The sequence below is a fragment of the Alligator mississippiensis genome, chromosome 3 (assembly GCF_030867095.1).
Source record: "Alligator mississippiensis isolate rAllMis1 chromosome 3, rAllMis1, whole genome shotgun sequence".
Classification (NCBI taxonomy): domain Eukaryota; kingdom Metazoa; phylum Chordata; order Crocodylia; family Alligatoridae; genus Alligator; species Alligator mississippiensis.
This window is the reverse complement of record NC_081826.1, coordinates 278,342,639-278,363,939: the sequence shown is the minus strand read 5'-3', so window position 1 is coordinate 278,363,939 and position 21,301 is coordinate 278,342,639. Positions and strand designations below refer to the sequence as shown.

The 21,301-nt window shown below is 45.7% G+C and overlaps 1 protein-coding gene across 5 annotated transcripts in view; it reads right to left on the bottom strand.

The window, feature by feature from the left end:
- The window catches only part of CPLANE1 (ciliogenesis and planar polarity effector complex subunit 1), a 113,728-nt gene that overhangs the window by 50,457 nt on the left and 41,970 nt on the right, over positions 1-21,301 (bottom strand). For all 5 annotated transcript variants that reach the window (XM_019496028.2, XM_019496024.2, XM_019496025.2 and 2 more), the window contains exons 23-26: positions 16,164-16,325; positions 15,895-16,003; positions 14,763-15,069; positions 13,018-13,942 (exon numbers count right to left, since the gene is read on the bottom strand). In XM_019496028.2, the coding sequence (XP_019351573.2) occupies positions 13,018-13,942; positions 14,763-15,069; positions 15,895-16,003; positions 16,164-16,325 (1,503 nt within the window). The remainder of the gene's footprint in view (positions 1-13,017; positions 13,943-14,762; positions 15,070-15,894; positions 16,004-16,163; positions 16,326-21,301) is intronic.

Sequence of the window (21,301 nt, the reverse complement as noted above, 5' to 3'; positions counted from 1 at the left end):
AGGGGATGCTGCAGCAAGCCAAGCTCACTATGTGAGTCTGGCAGCTGGGCAAAGGATAGCGTGTAGGAAGCCAGCAGACCAGAAAACAACAAAGCTAGGAATCGCAACTGGCGGGAGCCAGTGTAGGCCACGTGTAGACACAATGAGGGGCATGTGTGCACGACACTTTAAAGTGGGCTAAATGCTTTTGCACCGCTTTAATGGTATTGGTGTTTGTACGCCTTCGTGGTGTATTGCGCATTAATTCTAGCCGCTGTAGGAAATTTGACAGCGTAATGTGCCTTAAATGACTTGGGACGCAGCAACTAAAACTCCTCTGAGAAGTTTTAGTTTGCTGCCCCTACAGTCACAAGGCTCTGTGCAGCCCCACGGCGCCCTGCAGGTAGCCTAACAGGAACCCAGGAAGGCAGGCTCCACTCAAGAAAAGCAGCGAGCCTGATCTTCCCTCTCCCTGGAGTCTGTCTGCCTGCCTGAGCTGCATGGGGGCCTGATGCTTCCCTCCGTGGCTGCGGTGCCCCCCGGGACTGCCCGAGCCGAGTGCCTACGGCAAGGGGCCACTGGGGGGGGGCCGCCGCTGCCACAGAGGGAAGCACCAGCCCCTCCCCGCCACAGCCCAGCAACCACTCCACTAGCCAGCAGCTCACCCTCCCCTCCTCACTACTAGAGAGGCAGGTAAGTTGGGTGTGTGCACGATACGGGGATTTAAACAGCAGTAAATTGAAGCGGTGCTTTTAAAAACCTACCGCTTCAATGTAGGGCCCTTGTTTTGTCTACACATGCCCCTAGAGCTAATAGCACTACAGTAAGGACCTCCAGGCAGCACAGAAGTAACAACTGTAAGCAGCGGAGCTAAGCTGCAGCAGAGGAAGACCCAAATGGAAACTCCTGCTTGTGGCTGGAGCTAGCAGTCAGGATGGCCCTGCAGGCTGCAGAAAGAGGAGCTCTGGAGACAGATGGCTGCAGTGGTGGGACTGGCAGGCACTTGACCTGTCCCATAACTGCAAGGAAAGAGTTAAGGGGAACTTTTACCTTGCAGATGAGGCAATAACCTGGAGTGTGCTGACTTTCAGTTGTAATGCAGTTTGCTAATATTTATGTTGTGATTCACACTGAGACTGGAGGACAGGCTAGTAGGGTGCTAAGTAGGCCACAGAGATGTTTGAGAAGCATCCAGCCTGGAAAGGGTCAGGGGTCAGAGAAGGGGCAAAATGAGGTGCTCTGGGTAAGAATACAAGGGGAGTGTGGGGAAAGGGACTTGATAGTGGGTATCTACTACAGACTGCCTCACCAGGGGGACAATCTGGACCTGAAATTCTCAGGTCAGCTCATGGAGGCTGTAAAGTCAAAGGATGTGGTTGTCATGGGTGACCTAAACTACCCAGACATCTGCTGGAAGGAGCAGTCAGCCAGGTCCCACTACTCACGTAGGTTCCTAGCCGGGATACAGGACCTCCAATTAACCCAAGAGGTGCATAGTCCCACCAGGGGAAACGCCTTGCTGGACTTGGTCCTTGCCACAGGCGACGACCTGGTGAGGGGTTTGAGGGTACTTGACCACCTGGGCAACAGTGATCATCGCCTGCTGGAATTTACTATGCAGCGCAGGGTGGTGAAAGCAAGCAGCAAAACAGAGGTCCTCGACTTCACGAGGGCCGACTTCTGTAAGCTAAGAAGGTTAGTAGGAGAGGCATTGGGGTTTCGGAGCTTCAATGAGATGGGAGTCCAAGACGGGTGGTTGTTCATCAAGGAGACAATCCTCTGAGCTAAAAGGGAGTCAAGTCCCAATGCACATCAAGGGGGGCAGAAGTGCTAAGAAGAACCCATGGCTCGGCAAAGGCATCCAGGAATGCTTGAGGGCAAAAAAGGAGGCGTACAAACAGTGGAAGCAAGGTGCTACCACCAAGGAGGATTACACCTCCATTGCTTGGGACTGCAGGGAGGCTGTTAGCAAGGCCAAGCCAGAGATGGAGCTAGGGCTAGCGACCAGAATTAAGGATAATAAAAAGTCCTTTTTCAAATACATAGGAAGTAAGAAGGCAGCATCAGGTAACGTGGGGTCCCTACAGAATAGGCTTGGCAATTTGGTGATTGTGGCAAATGAAAAAGCTGACCTCTTTAACGAATTCTTCACCTCCATATTCCTGAACAAGGACCAGGCCATCTCTCCAACTAGAATTGCAGAATGACCCAGGGGAGGCACCACCATGCCTAGGGTCAGGGACGACTTAGAAAACTTTTTAAGGGGCTGGACATGTTTAAATCAGTAGGTCAAGGTGCTCTTCACCTGAGGGTGCTGAGGGAATTGACGGGGGTCATAGCAGGGCCCCTGGCACAGCTCTATGAGCACTTGTGGGGCACTGGCCAGGTAACAGAGGATTGGAACAGGGCCAATGTGGTCCCCATTTACAAGAAGGGGAGAAAAGAGGACCCCGGCAATTATAGGCCAGTCAGTCTTACCTTGGTCCTTGGGAAGACCTTTGAGAAAATTATCAAGGAGCACATCTGCAAGGGCCCAGCAGGGGAGATAATGCACAGGGGCAACAAACATGGGTTCATTGAGGGCAGGTCCTGCCCAACTAACCTGGTTTCTTTTTATGATCAGGTCACAAAGTCCCTGGACGAGGGTGTCAGGGTAGATGTCATCCTCCTGGACTTTAAGAAGGCCTTTGACACAGCTTCCCACCACATTCTCTTAAAAACCTTGGTGACTGCAGCATTGATACCTACACAGTCAGATGGGTGGCAAATTGGCTACATGGTCATACCCAGAGAGTGGTGGTGGACGGGTCATTTTTGACCTGGAGGGATGTGGGCAGCGGAGTCCCTCAGGTCTCGGTCCTGGGGCCTGTACTGTTCAACATCTTTATCAGCCATCTGGATCTGGGTGTGGAATGCACGCTGTCCAAATTTGCTGATGACACCACATTGTGAGGCGAGGTGGGCACGGTGGAGGCGAGAGACAGAATCCAGCTAGATCTAGACAAATTACAGAGATGGGGGGATGAGAATAGGATGGAATTCAACACAGAGTCATTGTTGACTCCAGGATGAACATGAGCCGCCAATGAGAGGAAGCAGTCGGTAAGGCTAACCACACCTTGTCACGCATCTACAGATGCATCACAAGCAGGTCCAGGGAGGTGATCCTTCCCCTCTATGCGGCATTGGTCAGGCCACATTTGGAGTATTGCATCCAGTTCTGGGTGCCGCACTTTAAGAGAGATGTGGCTAAACTTGAGAGGGTCCAGAGGAGAGCCACTTGCACGGTCAAGGGGCAGCAGGGAGGCCCTACGAAGAGAGGCTAAAGGGCCTGAACCTATTCAGCCTCCACAAGAGAAGGCCAAGAGGGGATCTGGTGGCTGTTTACAAACTGACCAGCAGGAACTGGGGGAGGTTCTGTTCCCCCAGGCACCACCTGGGGTTACTAGGAATAACAGCCACAAATTGTTAGAGAGAAGGTTCAGGCTGGACATCAAGAGTCATTACTTTACAGTCAGGGCTGCCAGGCTCTGGAATGGGCTCCCAAGTGAGGTGGTACTCTCTCCTACCTTGGAGTCTTCAAGAGGAGGCTGGATAGATATTTGGCTGGGGTGATATGACCCCGGCACCCATTCCTGCCTGGGGCAGGGGGTTGGACCTGATGATCTGTTTAGGTCCATTCTGACCCTAAGCACTATGATACTGTAGGAGGCTGGCGCAGAGGGTGTGAGCAGCCTCACCTGGGTCAGGGACCATGGGCAGGGGGAGGGAGGGAGGGGCTGGCACAGACTGCACCAACAGCCTCTCCTGGGTCAGGACCATAGTGGGATTGCACAGGGGGTGTAAGCCTTGCCCTGGTCACAGACACCAGGGAACCCACAGAGTGACACAGGACCAGGGGGCCCACAAAGCAAGTCTAAAGGAAAGGCTGTGACAAAGGAGCCAGGCCAGAGCAAATGGGCCTAGGCTTAGGAGTTTGCAACTAGAGCAACTAGAGGGCTAAAGTCAAGAGGGCTGAAGCTTGTACAAGCTGGATAAGTGAGCAACATCTGCGAGGCACACGCATGGCTACAAGGGAGGATGGAGGCCATAAATAGCCCCTAAGGCAACTGGTGCTGACAAGGCCGCTGACAGGGCCACTTAGTGCTTGAGGGGCAGGACTGAGGTCAGCTGTGTACAGGAGGGACCCACTGGCCAAAACAGGCTAGGACTTGCTCTGGGACTTTGGATCCATCAAGGCATGGCAGACAAGAGAAAAAGGGAGGGTGCTCCAAGGAGCCGGAATGGAGCAGGAGTCATGTGACCACCAAGGGGTGTCATGGCAGCGCCTGGGGGGTCCTGTCACACAGCCCTTAACTAGTTTAAATACTTTGATCAAGTGCATATTAATTAGCTTCTCTCAAGTCTAAATAAGTCACATTTCAACAGTTCCTCCTCCTATGAGCCTTTTTCTCTATGCATGTAGCTATCTGTGATATATCCTCTCCAACTTGAAACTTTTTCTAAGCAAGGTAACCAACAATGAATGCAAAAGTGTCTGCTTAAGTGTCTGCTACCCCATGCTGCTCATCCACATGGGCACCAATGATACTCAGGATCTTGCCTGGCAGTATCAAAAGTTACTACAGGATTCTAGGTGCAAAGGTGGGGGGGTGTGGGGCTCAGGTTGTGTTCTCATTGATCCTTCCAGTCAAGGGAAAGGGCCTGGGCAGGAGCAGATGCATCCTGCAGATTAACATCTGTCTGTGCAGGTGGTGTTGCCAGCAAGGATTTGGCTTCTTCAACTATGGGATGTTCTTCCAAGAAGGATTGCTGGGAAGAGATGGGATCCACCTGACGAAAAGAGGGAAAAGTGTCTTCGCAGACATGCTTGTTAACCTAGTGAGGAGGGCTTTAAACTATGTTTGCTGGGGGATGGAGACCAAAGCCCTGAGGTAAGTGGGGAAATAGGAGACCTGGAGGAAGAGCAAGCAGAATGGGGCAACACGGGAGGTGCTCTCATACTTCCTGAGAAATCAGGGCAATCATCTAGTTACCTTAGGGGTCTGTACACAAATGCACAGAGCTTGAGAAACAAGTAGGAAGAATTATGAGTCCATGCACAGTCACGGGCCTATGACATGACTGGAATAACAGAGACTTGGTGGGAGCTCGCATGACTGGAGCGCTGTCATGGATGGCCACAAACTGTTCAGGAAGGACAGGCCAGGAAAAAGAGGAGTTGCATTTTACATAAGAGTCATTTGATTGCCCAGAGCTCCCAAATGAAGCTGGAGATAGGCCTGAGAGTCTCTGGGTTAGGGTCAGAGGGGAGAACAACAAGGGTGATGTTGTGGTGGAGGTCTGCTTTAGATCACTGGACCAGGAGGAAGTGGTGAATGAGGCTTTCTTCAAACAGCTAGAGGAAGTTTCCCAGTCACAGGCCCTGGTTCACAAAGGGGACTTTAATCACCCTGACATTTGCTGGGAGGGCAATATAGCAGTGCACAAGCAATCCAGGAAGTTTTGGAGAGTACTAGGGACAACTTCCTGGTGCAAGTGCTAGAGCAGTTAACTAGGGTCGTGCTCTTCTTGACCTGCTGCTCACAAACAGGGAAGAATTGGTGGGGACTGTAGTAGTGGATGGCAACTTGGGCAACAACAACTATGAGATGATTTGAGTTCAGGATCCTGAGGAAAGGAAGGATGGAGAGCAGCAGAGTAAGGACCCTGGACTTCAGAAAAGCAGACCTCAACTCACTCAGGGGACTCATAGGCAGAATCTCTTGGGAAGCCAGATTGAGGGGGAGAGGAGTCCAGGAGGGCAGGCTGTATTTCAAAGAAGCCTTACTGAGAGTGCCAGAACAAACCATTCCGATGCACAGGAAGACTAGCAAGTATGGCAGAAGACCAGCTTGGCTTAGCAGGGAACTCTTCAGTAAACTAAATCACAAAAAGGAAGCTTATAAGAAGTGGAAACTTGGACAAATAACTACGGAAGAATATACGAACACCGCTTGGGCATGCAGGGATGAAGTCAGGAAGGTCAAAGCACAATTGGAGTTTCAGCTAGAAAGGGAAGTGAATGGTAACAGGAAGGGTTTCTACAAGTATGTTGGTAGCAAGGGGAGGATCAGGGTAATTGTGGGCCCCTTACTGCAGTGTTTCTCAACCCGTGGTACGCGTACCCCCAGGGGTACGTGAGACACGGGCAGGGGGTACGCGGGTGCTGCGTTTTGGTCTTTGCCTGCTCAGGCTGGAAGTTCTGGCTGCTGCCCCTCCCACCATGTCCAGTGTGCCGGGGCTTTCATTCCCCAGAATCAGTGTGTCAGGGGATAGAGAGGGAGGCCCCACGAGGCTGCTTTGCCCCAGGCCACGGTGGAAGAAGTGGGACTTGGCTCGCAGCGGCGAAACCGCAAGTGCCACGGTGGGACTTCTGGTTTCACTTTTGCTGCATCAATTGGCAGGAGGTTTGTAAGGTACCAAAGGTTGAGAACCACTGCCTTACTGAATGGGGGAGGCAACCTTGTGAAAAAGGATGCAGAAAAGGCCAACATGCTCAATGACTTTTTTGCCTCAGTCTTCATGGGCAAGGTCAGCTCCCACACTACTGCACTGGGCAGCACAGTTTGGGGAGGAGGGGAGTCGCCCTCAGTGGTGAAAGAACAGGTTAGGGACTACTTAGAAAAGCTGGATATATAAAAGTCCATGGGGCCAGATGGGATGCACCCGAAGGAGTTGGCTGATGTGATTGGAGAGCTATTGGCCATCATCTTTGAAAACTCATGGTGATCAGGAGAGGTCCTGGATGATTGGAAAAGGGCAAACATAGTGCTCATATTTAAGAAAGGGAAGGAGGATCCAGAAAACTACAAACCAGTCAGCCTTACCTTAGCCCCTAGAAAAATTATGGTGTAGATCCTCAAGGAATCAATTTCTAAGCACTTGGAGAATAAAAATGTGATTAGGAACAGTCAGCAAGGATTCACCAAGGGCAAGTCACACATGACCAACTTGATTGCCTTTTATGACCAGGTGAATGGCTCTGTGGATACAGGTAGACTGGTAGATGTGGTGTACCTTGATTTTAGCAAGGCTTTTGATGCAGTCTCCCACAGCATTCTTACAGGCAAGCTAAGGAGGTATGGGCTAGATGAATGGAGTGTAAGGTAGATAGAAAACTGGCTGGAACATTGGGCACAGAAAGTAGTAATCAATGGTTGATGTTTAGCTGGCAGCCAGTATCAAGTGGAGTGCCCCAGGGGTCGGTTCTGGGACCAGTTTTGTCCAGTGTCTTCATCAATGACCTGGAAGATGGCAATTTTGCAGATGACAGCAAGTTGGGGGGAGCAGTAGATACACTGGAGGGTAGGGCTAAGATTCAGAGTAACCTAGACAAGTTGGAGAATTGGGTCCAAAGAAATCTCATGAGGTTCAACAAGGACAAGTGCAAAGTCCTGCAGTTAGGACAGAACGATCCCAGGTACCAGTACAGGCTGGGGCTGACTGGCTGGGCAGCAGCTCTGCAGAAAAGGACCTGGGGGTTACAGTCAACAATACGCTAAATATGAGCCAGATATGTGCCCTTGTTGCCAAGAAGGATAACAGCATACTGGTCTGCATTGGTAGGCGTGTTGCCAGTAGGTCAATGGAAGTGATTATTTCCCTCTATTCAGCACTGGTGAGGCCACATCTGAAATACTGTGTTTGGTTTTGGGCCCCCCCACTACAGAAAGGATGGTGACAAACTGGAGAAGGTCCAGCAGAGGGCAACAAAAATGGCGAGGGGGCTGGGGGACATGACTATGAGGAAAGACTGAGGGAACTGGGCTTAATTGGTCTACAGAAGAGGAGACAGAGGGGATTTAATAGCAGCCTTCAACCACCTGAAGTTGGGTTGGAAAGAGGAGGGAGCTAGACTGTTCTCAGTGGTGGCAGATGACAGAACATGGAGCAATGGTCTCAAGTTGCAGCAGGGGAAGTTTACGTTAGATATTAGGAAATTTTTTCTCACTAGGAGGTAGTAAAACACTGGACCAGGTTACCCAGAGAAGTGTTGCAATCTCCATTTTTGGAGGTTTTCAAGACCCAACTAGACAAAGCTTTGGCTGAGATGATGTAGTTGGGGATGGTCCTGCTTTGAGCAGAAAGCTAGACTAGGTGACCTCCTGAGGTCCCTTCCAACCCTAACTTTCTATGAAATACTACAGTACCTAGATAAATAAGAACCTCATAACAAAGAACTATACACCTGTATCTCCAATCCAAGTCTTTGTACCAAATAAATCCCTTGCAGAAAGAACTCCAGCCCTCCTGGAATGTTTCTGTGTTCCTAGCAACCTCTTACAGAGAGGCTCCTACTCAGTATTCTAACCTTTATCGGAACACAACTAAGGTAAGTCATAAGCAATCAGCAAGCAATAGGAACTTCACACTGTGTTCAATACAACTACTGCTTTAAAAAAAAAGTGGTATTGTTTCTTCCCTGCTACTAATTTACATGTGTCGGAGCAGACATCTGGCATGTGTATAAGTGCCCCTTGTTTGAAAGGCAGAGTGAAGAAAATAAGATCTTTACTTGTAGTAACTGAATAGGAACAGTAGGGAACTGAGCCTGCTCACTATTCTGGTTCCTGTGGATCTAGTGCAGATTTTACTTTTGCTTTCACCTGGCCAAAGCTTAAGCGGCAGAAACTGCTTTTACTTTATTCCCTCACATACAAGTTTCTCACTCCCAATTTCCAGCAGCTTTCTTTTTTCTTTTTGGAGAGGAATGGTAGGGGGGAAGGTGCTCAAGGTATGTGAGAAAATATGATGCAAATACCTTTGCAAATATTTTAATGGAGATAAAACATAGCCTTATATGTGTTATATAGTTCCTAAAGTGTATTCATTAAGAACTGCAACGTGTCAGTTAACGTGCTACTGGTAGGAGACCTTGGTTGCTGAATTTTGTTACGGTTTAGCACTTATACCTCTCCTTGGACCATATCCTTGTCATGGTGGAGAGGCTTGTGTGTTCCAGTGACCCTCAGAACTATGTTGTCTGGAGTCTTGTACTCCTGGTAGGGTCTCCCTTGGTGAACAGGTTTGAGGCGAAATCACAGACTAAGCATGGTCTAAACTCCTGAAGACCCCAGTGGTGGAACAGGCATACTTGAGGACCTGCTGGATCTCTTAGGCTGTGAAGGTGGACGAGGGCCGCAGCAGGATGGAGGTCTTTGGTTGTCTTGGATGCCCTTGCCATTGTGTTCAGAGCTCCTTCCTGTCAAGTTTGTGTAGCAGTCACTTGTGAACTGGCTTCCCCATGTTAAAAGATTTAACGTGCAGGCCTCTGCCAGAGATGTTAACATCTCCTACAAACAAAGTGCTGCGGCAATGGACGAGTGCTGGTGGGGACAGGAACAGCAATCTCTGGGAGGTTCTCTGAGTCCCTAGTCATAAATCTGCACATAGGTGGCAATCATGCGATAGTCGTTTTGAACTTACTGAAACAAAAGTACAATTTGGCAGCTGCAGCCATGACCAAGCAGACCCTTTTAGGATCCCCTCTGCTCACCCGGAATGGGGAAGGGGCTAGAAGAGGTGCCCTAAACATAGGCTGTCTCAAAACTCCCTGGCTGGATTGCCACATCCAGTGGGACCACTCTACCTGCAGCCAAAACCAACAAAATAAAGTACTGAAATTTTCCACGTGGACTGTCTGCTGAACAGTGGACTCCCTGAACAGTGAGTGTCCTGAAAGAAGAACCGCCATAGTAGCTAGAAAACTTGCAAGATATGACATCAATATTGCTGCCCTAAGCGAAACCAGCTGGGCAGATGAAAGCCAGCTGAAAGGATGGCTACACCTTTTTTTTGAAAAGGAAAGTCACCTAAAGAAGTTTTCCATCCAGGAAGAGCACACACCAACTGCTGAAACTTCCTTAGCCTGACAAAGGGTTTTTGAACCCGAAAGCTTGCTTAATAAATATTCTCCAACTATTTGGGTTGGTCTAATAAAAGATATCAAATTCACCCAAGGAACCTTGTCTGCCTATGTCCTTAGACCAACACGGCTACAACCTAAACACCTAAAGAGAGGCGCATTCACAGGGTTGGTTTTGCCATAAAGAACAAAATTGTTAGCTTTCAGAACTCCCCGTGGGAAATAACAAACACCTTATGACTCTCTACCTCAAGCTCAGTAACCACCAGTATGCTACAGTCATCAGTGCATACGCCCCTGCACTTGTCAATGAAGAGGTCACAAGGAACAGTTCTACTGTGCTCTTGACAGTCCTGACCGCCACTGTCAAGAAAGACAAGCTCATTGTCATGGGTGATTTCAATGCTAAAGTTGTGCGACACTCTGAACTCTGGAGTGGCACCACTGGGAAAGAGGGGGTGAGGATAGTCAACTCCAGTGGTATCCTCCTCCTCAGCAAATGTGCAGAACATGACTTGCTCATCCCAAATACTGTCTTCAGACAGAGTGACAAATATAAGACTACTTGGAAACACCCATGCTCCAATCACTGGCACCTTCTTGACTATATTAGTGTCAGAGCTTGTGATCATACTGATGTCCATATCACCCAAGTCCTGAAAGGTTCAGATGACTATTGGATGGACAGCTTTTAGTCAGGTCAATCATGGACATGCAGCTTGCACCACAACACCATAAAAAATCGAAAGGAATGCAGAAGAGATTTAACATCAAGGCACTCCAGAACCAAGCTAGATATGAGGCTCTTCAGCAACGCCTTGATGAGAGGCTCTCTGACCTACCTGATGTGACACCAAGGACATTCAAGCACATTGGAAGGAAGTTAAGAACGTTACTCACAAGGCATGTGCTGAATCAATTGGATACTCCACTTACCATCATCAAGACTGATTCAATGAGAATAATGAGGAAATCCTAGCACTTATCCATCAGAAGAGAACCGTGTTCTGCAGATGGCAAAATTAACCCTCTAACCAGCCAGAATGAGAGACTTACCACCAGCTTACAGCTATAGTTCAAAGGAGGCTACGGGACATCAAGAACCAGTGGTGGCAAGTGAAGGCCCTGAAGATCCAGAGTTTTGCTGATCAACATGTGAGAAGCTTCTTTCAAGCAATGAAAGCCATACATGCACCATGTTCCAATGGTCCAACCCCCTTGCAATCCCAGGACAGCTTCACCCTTCTCATGAAGTGCTCTTTCCAAGCAATGCTGGAAAGAGCACTTCAAGACTCTACTCAACCATGAATTTGAGTTCTCAGCTGCCATCGTTGAGTCCATCCATCTACATACACCCAGTAACAGAATCTCTTGCTGATCCCCCATCCTTCAAGGAAGTCTGGAAGGTCATCACTCAGACCAAGAACAGTAAGGCAATAAGGACTAGATGGCATTCCTGCAGAGGTCTTTAAAGCTGGTGGAACAGCACTAGCACAAAAACTTCACCAATTTCTCACCAAAATATGGGTCAACAAGGAAGCTCCACCTGACTTAATGCCAACACTGTGACCATCTTCAAGAACAGGGACAAGTCAGCGTGTGGGAACTACCGAGGCACTGCCCTCCCCTCCATTGCCAGGAAGATTCTTACTTGCACCTTTGTGAATCACCTCACTCCCTTGCCAAAAATGTCCTTCCAGAATCCCAGTGTGGCTTTTAGACCATCACAGGGTACCACTGACATGATTTTTGTTTCACGACAGATCCAGGAGAAGTGTAGAGAAAAACACCAGGAGCTGTTTATGGCATTCATTGACAACCAAGGCTTTTAAACTCCATTAATCATGAAGCTTTATGGAAGGTGCTAGCTAGGGTTGGTTGTCCATCTACTGAAGTTCATAAGCATCCTCAGGCTACTCCACGATGGGATGACTGCCAGTCCTTTGCAATGGATCAGAAACAGACCCATTTACCATCCATACAGGTGTCAAGCAGGGCTGCGTCATCACCTCAACCCATTTCTCTATCTATCTTACTGTGATTTTGTTTCTCATCCTTGACTGCCTGCCTTCTGGAACTGGGGCTGAGTATCAAATGAATGGCCAGCTTTTCAACCTGTGGCACCTTCAAATTAAGGTGCTCCATCAGCCTGCCTCAGTATAAGCTTCCCCCCTCCCCTCACAAATTATCAAAGGTGGAGAACCCCTGGCAAATGTCAAGCATTCCCCATACCTTGGCAGCCACCTCTCCTGGTCAGTCAGTCTTGATGTAGAGATTGAATATAGGACTCGCTGTGTCAGCATATCCTTTGGAAAGCTGCTTTACCATGTCTTTGCTAACCAAGATCTGCAGATAGAAACTGAGGATTCTGGTCTACAATGCAGTGGTTATCCCCATGCTCCTCTATGGATACGAGACATGGGTGACATATCAGAGCCAGCTTAAATTCCTGAAATGGTTCCATCAGTGTTACCTCAGGAAGATCCTTTGCATTAGATGGGAAGACCACTGTACATCCTTTCTGCAGCTAACATAACCAGCACTGAAGCAATGAAACATCAACTCTGCTGGGAGGGCCACTGTGTGCGGAAGGCTGACATCTGTCTCCCAAAACAAGTCCTCCTCTTTCAACCCCAGTTCCAGAAATCATGGTAAGAGGGCCCACAGAGGACAGAAGAAGTGCTACAAGGAGACCCTGAAAGCATACCTTAAGAAGGGTGGCATCAACCCTACAAATTGGGAAGTGCTGGCTGGTAACAGGTCTCCATTGCGCTGCACCAGACAACAAGCTACGGTGCACTTCAAAGAGAACAATCTTGCTCAGGAAGCTGAGAAATGGCAGCAGAAGAAGAAAAGCACACAACATTGTGGCCAACAGCTGTGCCCACCCCAATGCACTACCTGACATATCTGTGGAAAAACCTGTAGAGCATGGATTGGAATCTTCAGCTATCTTAAACTCACCAATAATTTCCCTCCCCCTCAGCAGACATCCTCCTGGTATCAAGGGACAGCCAAAGAGTACCTATAAATATACAAAATCTGGGATATGAAATTCAGTTATCTAAATTTTAAGTCAATGTAATTAAAAATCTATCCTCTGTCTGACACCTACTACATTCTTTTCTTACCTTAAAGCTTGAGGTCCTTGTTTGCAATCCATCACAGTATGGTTGTTCCAAAAGCCACAGTGATGTAAGTATGGCAGCTGCTGATGTTTTCACATGCATCATTGGGTAGCTCTCCTGAAACGACTCAATTCTGTTGGAATCGCATAGTAGCCTCTTGTCAGACCATCTGATCATCCATTCAAGCAATCTTGCAATATTGCTAAACTTATTCTTCAGGTCTAGAGCAAGTTCTTCTCTTGGTGTAATATCCTGGTGAATTATTTCGTAGACATATTTACAAGTTGCTGGAGTGTGCAGAAAAGAGCAAGTGTGGTCTGATAAGGTTTGGGTTACAGGTAGAACAGTTAATTCTTGTTTATCATCTTGCGCTCTATAAACTGATTGATGACTTAAACCAAATAATCCCTTCTTTCCAGCATATTTATTTATTCCATTCACAGAGTCATACACAGAAGGCTCTGTTGGCTGTAAAACTGAAAAAGACATTTGTCTTTCCAAATGTTTTTGCTTTTTATTACAAACAGAAGCTGGCTTGGAATCACAAGATGCAGGAACAACAGTATAGCAGCAACCTGTTCTAAATACATTTTGGCTTGTAGTTTTCTCCATTCGACGTTTCAATGTTGTATGAACATCAAAAAGGAGAGAGTTTAGTTCATGTTCCAGAAGGAGTCCAGAAAAGCTGGTCAGAAAAGGAATCCCAGGATCAGGGCAATTTATCAAGTCTCTTTCAAGCATATAACTCAAAAAGAGTTCTAAGAAATTAATGTACTCTTCATCATCACGTTCAAATTCCCATGCACCTACCACAGGCAAATTATACTGATTCAGACAGGCATTACTGTGCACATTTTCTTTATGTTTTGTTTTTCTATTAAGATCTTTTATCTTATCATCTTTTCCTCCTTTATGAGTCTCTGTGTCCCTGCAACGTAGCAAAAGAAACAAAGAGAAATATAGCTAACTCTGGAACAAATCCTTCTTTTAAATAAATTATTAAATGAAAAATTCAATTCATGCAACTGTTCTTCTTTTCTTTCCTTCTGTTACATAAAAATAGACATACCCTAGAAGGCAAAGATCTCAGGGACAGAATATATAGGTTTAAATTTAATTGAATCTGATCTCTCTTAGGAAGCATACCTAAGAGAAGCAACGGTCTTAGAAGATGATGGGGGCTAAGTACCCTAGCGAAGCCTCTGGTGGATTTAATGAATGAACAGGTGAGGGACTAACAGGCCCAGTATACACCTCCTATTTCCAGCTACCAGTTGCAGTAGCTGCTGCTAGAGCGGTCTGTTTAAATACATAAACCACTCCATTTTAAATTTAGATGGATTATTTAACAGCCTAATCTCATTATTACACAAAACTGTGTTTTTGAGCAGGTAAGAAACAAGAATGAAGAGGTCTAGGTTAAAAAAGTACAGTTTGACAAATACTCTGACTAGTTTAAATTTAAAAAGTGTTTCCCTCCAGAATTTCTTGCCCTTGCCCCTTGTCTCCCTCTGCCAGTATGACTTCTGTCTCTCTTGAAATCTCCTTCCTTCAGCCTACTTTTACGATCATGTAATAAATGCATTAAAAATACGAGAGAGAGACACATGTTAAATAAGCCTGAGTAAAGTTCTGTGTATTAAATTGCTGAGGAAGGCATGTGAGATGAGGTAAGAAATAATTTTATAGTAGATTTTTGTTTTATTTTTTGTTGTATTGAATGTTCCAATGTATTACTTTCTTTTTACCTCTGCAGTGAAGGCACCTGATCTCTCGCTTTTTCTATAAGTAAAGCCTCAGAGAGAGTATCTGCTGTTTCAGCATCACTGTATACAAGAGGATATCCAAAATCTGTAAGTGTACTTCTGCTTAGACTGGTCCCTAATGAGAATCTATCATAGCACTGTGCCTCATCATCTGGAGTCTCCTCTTCTGATGGCTCCCAGATACTCATTTCAAGGGGGCCTATATTTCTTATTACACGTTTCAGGGCTTTCAGCCTCACTTTATGGGTAACCTCAATAACAACAGACATCATCTCCTCACTTTTAGGACCTAAATGAAAGAGAAAGAAAAAGAGATAGTATTTTTAAAATGCAGAATACAGATTTTTCACATGCAATCCACAATTACAAGGAAATAGGATGTACTTTACATGATAAACTTCACAAATTCAGAAGAATAAAGATGAATTTTTTAGTACTTTAGTTATCAAGGAATTCTCTCAAGTCATCTTTACTTTCTTATCACTGGAAAGTTGTAGCCATCTAGAAATATATACATTTAATTTTAATTACTATTTATTTCCTTATTAAACAAATACCATCCACTTCAAAGTTATACTTATGTGAGAAAATGTATCTAATATTGTTATAAGTAACAACTATGATTATCAGATAGGAAAGATAGAAGAAATCCCTCCCTCCAGATTTGCTTACACTAAAAATACTACCCTTGTGCTCAAACCACTTTCACTATTTCCTCTATAGTAGTAATGGTCCATCAACCAGTTTCCCTGTTTATTTCAAGTATCTGAAACAAATTGAATTATTGAATTTTGAATTATTGTTCAAAATCAAGTATCTAAAGTTTCAAAACAGAATGCTGAATTGTACATGTGAAAACTGAGGGGCAAATACAAACAGTTAACTGATTATGCCAAGCGGACAATAGTCAAAAGGGTAAATATTTTCCTTTCTCTTCTTGTTTAACACTCCTTCTCAAGTTCCCCCAGACATGTTATGTTTCTACCTGGACAAAGAACAACTGTTTAATACTTGATCTGAAGGATAGAACTATAAATGCTATATACGACTACTGCTCCTAAGAAACATCAAAACCAGTCTGGTTTTATATTTTCTGAAGAATAATGCACCTTACCTCTGACAATACAGTGCCTGAGTCGCTGCTGAAGGGCATAATATTTATCCTTTAATGGAACTCTTATATCTTCAGGATTAGGAAATGCTTTCACCAAAATTTCTGCCACCTATACAAAATAAAGGTTAAGGGATCACTTAAACAGCCAATGGGGAAGTAAGTGATAGTAAGAGTCCCAACAGAATTTACATTATTGAGTGCTAAAAACTGTCATTTGAATGAAACTAAAACCTTGTGATAAGATTTTTTTACATTTTAATTACTTTTACCTTTCTGATTGGTGGCAATTCTCCAACAAGACTCAAAATTATGTCTTGAACTAGTTCTTCAACATTCATGAATCTAGAGAAAGGAAGCATTCGATAAGCCCACTCCACTGCATTGAGACAGTGCTCAACTATGCAAGCATCATATTCAGTCTTCTTACAATCCTAAAAAGAAATTGTTAAATAAAAATCAACTGATACAAGTAAAAGATTCCAGCTAGATTCCACCTATTGTCAGTTTTCATGAGTTTAATCCTTTATATAGGGTTTACTGTAAACAAAGTCATAGAGAAATAGGGCTGGAAGCAGGGGAAAATCCAGGGGGGATGCAGTGGTGCAGATGTTCCTCCCAACATTCCTTTTCCACCCAAACTTTAAAACCAACTGCCTAGGAAGCACAGCAGCATTTCTATTCAGGCAGTGCTAACAGTTAATTGGCTTGATGACTCATTATCATCTCCCTGATTCCAGCTAATCTCTCTCCACTCCACAAGTGTTAATGGCCATCTCTCCTTTTCAATGGTCTTGATGTTTCACTATTCAAACTATCCTTTCTTCTACAAATTTGCTGTCTCTTAGCCATTCCTTGTAATGTCTTTATTTCAAAGCTGTACAGACTGTTTTTCACTCTAGCTAAAAACCTTAACTCAGGTGTAGTAACATTAACTCGGGTGTAGAAGTGACTGACAGTGCGCGATCAGGATGCTCAAGGAGTCTAGATTTTGTTTTTATGAATTGAATAAGAGTTGCATATTTCACTATAATGACAACAGGACTACTGACACAATGTCTTCTGACCATTTTTTGTCTAGTTTGTTGTGTTGTTTTAACTTTATGTATAATCTAGCAAATGAGTGCACATTCCAACAGTTATATTTGTTTTTCTTTGATCTTAAACTGAATAATATAGTGCTAGGCCCCTAGCACATTAGTAAAGCATCTGGTTTCTCTTTAACCGGAATAAAATGTGTGTTGTGTTCTATGCGATGAGATGCCACACCATCTGCACCCCTCTTTTCAAAATCCTAGATCCGGCCATGATCGGAAGGGACCATAAGAGATCATACAGTGCAACGTCCTGCCTGAGGGGGTTTATCCCAATTTATCCCAAACTAAATCCGTTAGCATGGATTAACTTCTTAGCAAAAGTACACAGTGAACCTGACACAACACAAAACACAACATCCTAATCTGCTACAGGTAAAGCAGGAGGACCATGGCCCCTGCAAAGGTTGCTAATAAAATGCTCAAGAGAGCTAAGGAAGAGGGCCACACCCCTTGTTATAGAGGAAAACAAAAATCCCTACAGTGGTACCAACCTGGCCATTGAGTAAAATTCCTTCCTGATCCTAAATATGGTAATTGATCTGACCCTCTGTGGAGGGGCAAGACCCACTAGCCAGGAGCCTCTGGCTTTAAATTCCAGCAATCCTACACCCCAGTCCAAATCCCCACTCTTGGCTGTAGCCAACACACAATGCCTCTGAGGAAGGCTTAAAAACAACCAACCAACCCTGATATATGTAGCAGCAAAAAGAAGAAAAAATTCCCTCCCAGCCCCATGTGGCAACCAACAAAACCCAGAAGCATTGGAAATACCCAGAGAAGAAGATACGGACCTGGAGATTCTACAACTTCCCTAGGCAATCTATTCCAGTGCCTCGCTGTTCTAACAGTCAATCAGTTTTTCCTGATACAAAACTAAACCTACTTTGCTGTATTTTCAAGCCACTGGTCTGCATCCTGCTCTCTACAACAAGAAGCTCCTCAGGCATTTGAAGACTACTATTATGTCCTCTTAAGCACCTTTTCCAAAAGCTGAACATGCCTTGCTACTTCCACCTCCCCTCGTAGGATTTGCCTTCTAAGCCCTTTATCATTTTTGTCACCTGTCTCCAGACCCTCAAACTTCTCCATGTACTTTTTAAATTGTGGAGGCCAAAACTGCACACAGTACTCTAATGCTGAATAGAATGGCACTATCACCTTCCATGTCTTGAGCCTATGCTTCTATTGATTCGTCCCAAAACAGCATTCACCTTTTGGACAGATCCATCACACTGTAAACATACTGAGTCTGTGACCTAACAAGACTCCTAGATCCTTCTCTGTAGTGCTGCCATCCAGTCAGGTGTCACCCATTTTATATTTGTAGTTTTGATTATTTCTCTTGATTTGATTATTTTGATTGAAGAATTTCTCTGAAATTCTTATTGGTAGAGAAATAGCCCAGAAGCTGGAGCATACATGTGCTTCACGTCCCTGGCTGGAAAGCTACACAGGCAAGCTCTCCACTGTTACCTCTCAGCTCTGTGTTCTTGGGGAACACTGGCACAGGATGCAGCCTGATTCAAAGGACTCCCCCCCCAATCACCTGAACAAGAACTGATTACAAAAGACAATGAAGAAGCAGTGGGAGATGCACCTAAAACCCTCCAGATAAGGGTGACAAGAGTGAAACAACTGCCCTAGGTCTCATTTGCATCCGAAATGGAACCAGATGACAACTCATTTACATGGGAGATGGAGAACAGAAAGCCCGAAGCAGAGACTGCAGTGAATTCTGGGATCAGAGAAGCAGGGGAGCACTGCATGATGGGGAATCTGTGCTCCAAATGCTAATCAACCCATGTTTACATACACCCAGCTCAGCATTTATCAGTCCAGTTCTAATCTGGATTTACAAAGGACTCCCCCCTCCCCCCCAAGTTTAATAGGCATCTCCGGCTGTACATTCCCCGGTCTCACTATGGGAGGCCTATTTAAACTTGATTGACTAAAACTCGGTTGCCAGGTTAGGGAATGCTGAGGCAAAGAGAACAAGTCAGAGGGGGTATGGACAACATTTGAACAATGGTAAAGGGGTTCCTCACAGCGTCCAGTCCGTTGGAGCCCTGACCACAAGTGTTGTCATACTTTTCCCAGGATGACTGGTGGAAGTTCTCCCCACAGGTTATAAACACTCCAATAATTGCCTTAAGTCTGTTAAAAGACTATAGTAAGGTCTGGAAAAGTCATGCTGAACTGAGGCTTGTTGACAAGTAAAAATCCAAAACCCTGGTGCTGCAAGCTATCTATCGTTTCTGAAGAAACCATGAGATAGCCCATCAGTATATCTGCTATCCATAGGCATTTCAAGCAGGCTCCTAAGTGTCTGGTTACTCCCTAACCGTATGTTTTTCCTGATTATTAATCAGTTTCTTGAGATGTTCCAAACTAGATAACCCCTTGTCAAGAGAAAAGACAATGATTTACACTGTTGAGAATGCTTTGAAGAAGCTGAACTGAGTATAAAAGTCTGTAAAAAAAGTAGCAAAGTGTGTGTGCACTTCAAGAGGAGAACTCTCTCTCTCTCTTACCACCTGCTGTTCTTTTCGAGAAGCTGGAAGAAACAAATAGTCTCCCTTCAAGGATTGTGCTAAGAACTATACCTGTCATCACTGAAGCCCAAGTGCCTTGGACTGGTGAGAGCCCAGCTCTTGCTCTCTCTTTTCTCTCTAGGCATAAATTTCTGAACCTGAACTGTATTAGTTAAGCTTGAGCTAAGTTTCCCCAAATACATAGTGAAACCAGGGTAGTATTGTAATTGTGTTTGTTTTCCTTTGCATGTCTATTACTACTAGTGCCGTTATGTATTTCATATACTTAGCAATAAATAACTTTTATAGTCAAACTGGTAGTAACTGGGTATATTTTTCCTTCTCTACTTCTCCTTCCCAACTTGCTCTGCAGCAACGCTTCTTTTACCTAAGCTAAAGATCCCTGTGAAGCCCAAAAATACTGTGGGGTCTGCTCATCAAGAGGCTAAAGATTGGGACGTACTGAGTTTGAAACACATAAGGGGATCAGCTTGTACAGGCTGGTTGACCCAGTTTGATTCAGACATGCCCTAATGAATGGAATGCTGGCCCATGAGGGTGTCAGCTGGACACCCAGCCAGATTCAGAGGTATTCTGTTTACCTGTGTGCTTGTGTCTGACTGCAGTTTATTGTTGCTCTAATAAACCGATTCTTGGCATATGAGGGTGTCAGCCTGTCCATGCTGATCAACCCGGCCGGGTCAGGCGTGTCACGTTAATTTGTGCATGTTTGTGTGTGTATGACTGATTTGGTGACTGGAGGAACCCAGCCCCATTGAAACTGAGTCCTGCAAGATAGCTCCATTGGGGGTGAGGACTTGCAGAAGGGAGATATACAACTCTGTATAGTAACACAAGCAGCACATTGATAGAATTACCAAGACCCTAGAAACGTATCCCTAATAAATGAGCACACCCCAAAGCGATGGGCAAATCTGGTAACACCACCCAGGGGACACCAGGGAACTGCTCCCTTGGCCACCATGCACTTACTACTTAGCAGTCCCATAGGTTTTAAATCACCTGTTACATTTCCTGGGTGGCACATGCAGCATTTAAAGCTCACAGGGCTGGTAACCAGAGCAGGGATAGTTTCCCTGGCCTTAGTTCTCAGCCTTACAGATTTTAAAATTGATGCTTACACCCCTTAGCTGGGCAGTGGGGTGCATTAAAAGCCTGGGGGGATGGGAACTGGGGTGGGGATAGCTTCTCCTGCCTCAGTTCCTAGCTCTGTGGGCTTTGAAACTGCCACTCAGCTAGGCAACAGGGGCAACACTTACAACCTGTGGGGCTGGGAACTGGGGTAGGGGCATTCTCCTGGGGTTCTGGGAGGACTCCAGCCCCAATCAAAAAGTGTGGATGAGGTGGGGACTCTCGTCTCATAGCAGGAACCCTCCTATGACTCCTAGAGGGTACCTGCCACAAGACAGTGCCCCTTTCTGTCCTGCCAATCAACGGATTAGTGGGACAGGGGAAGGGTCCCCACAGGGCTCCCTAACAGCTTACCCTTGGGTGGGCTATCAGGGAGCTGGTATCCTCCCCCACTCCCTTTCCTTTGAAGGGAGGCAGGGAGAGCAAAGTACCTTGTGTTATTGGGTATACTCCACACCTGAGAGAAGCGTACGGCCATTAAAGTTATACTGGGAGGAGGATCTTCCTCACAGGTATCTGACTTAACTACTTGTGGAAGCTGCATGGGGCTGGGAGGGAATCTTGCCCCCTTTTTCTACTGTGTGTCAGGTGTGTTTTCTTTGTTTTTAAGCTTTCCTCAGAGGCACTAAA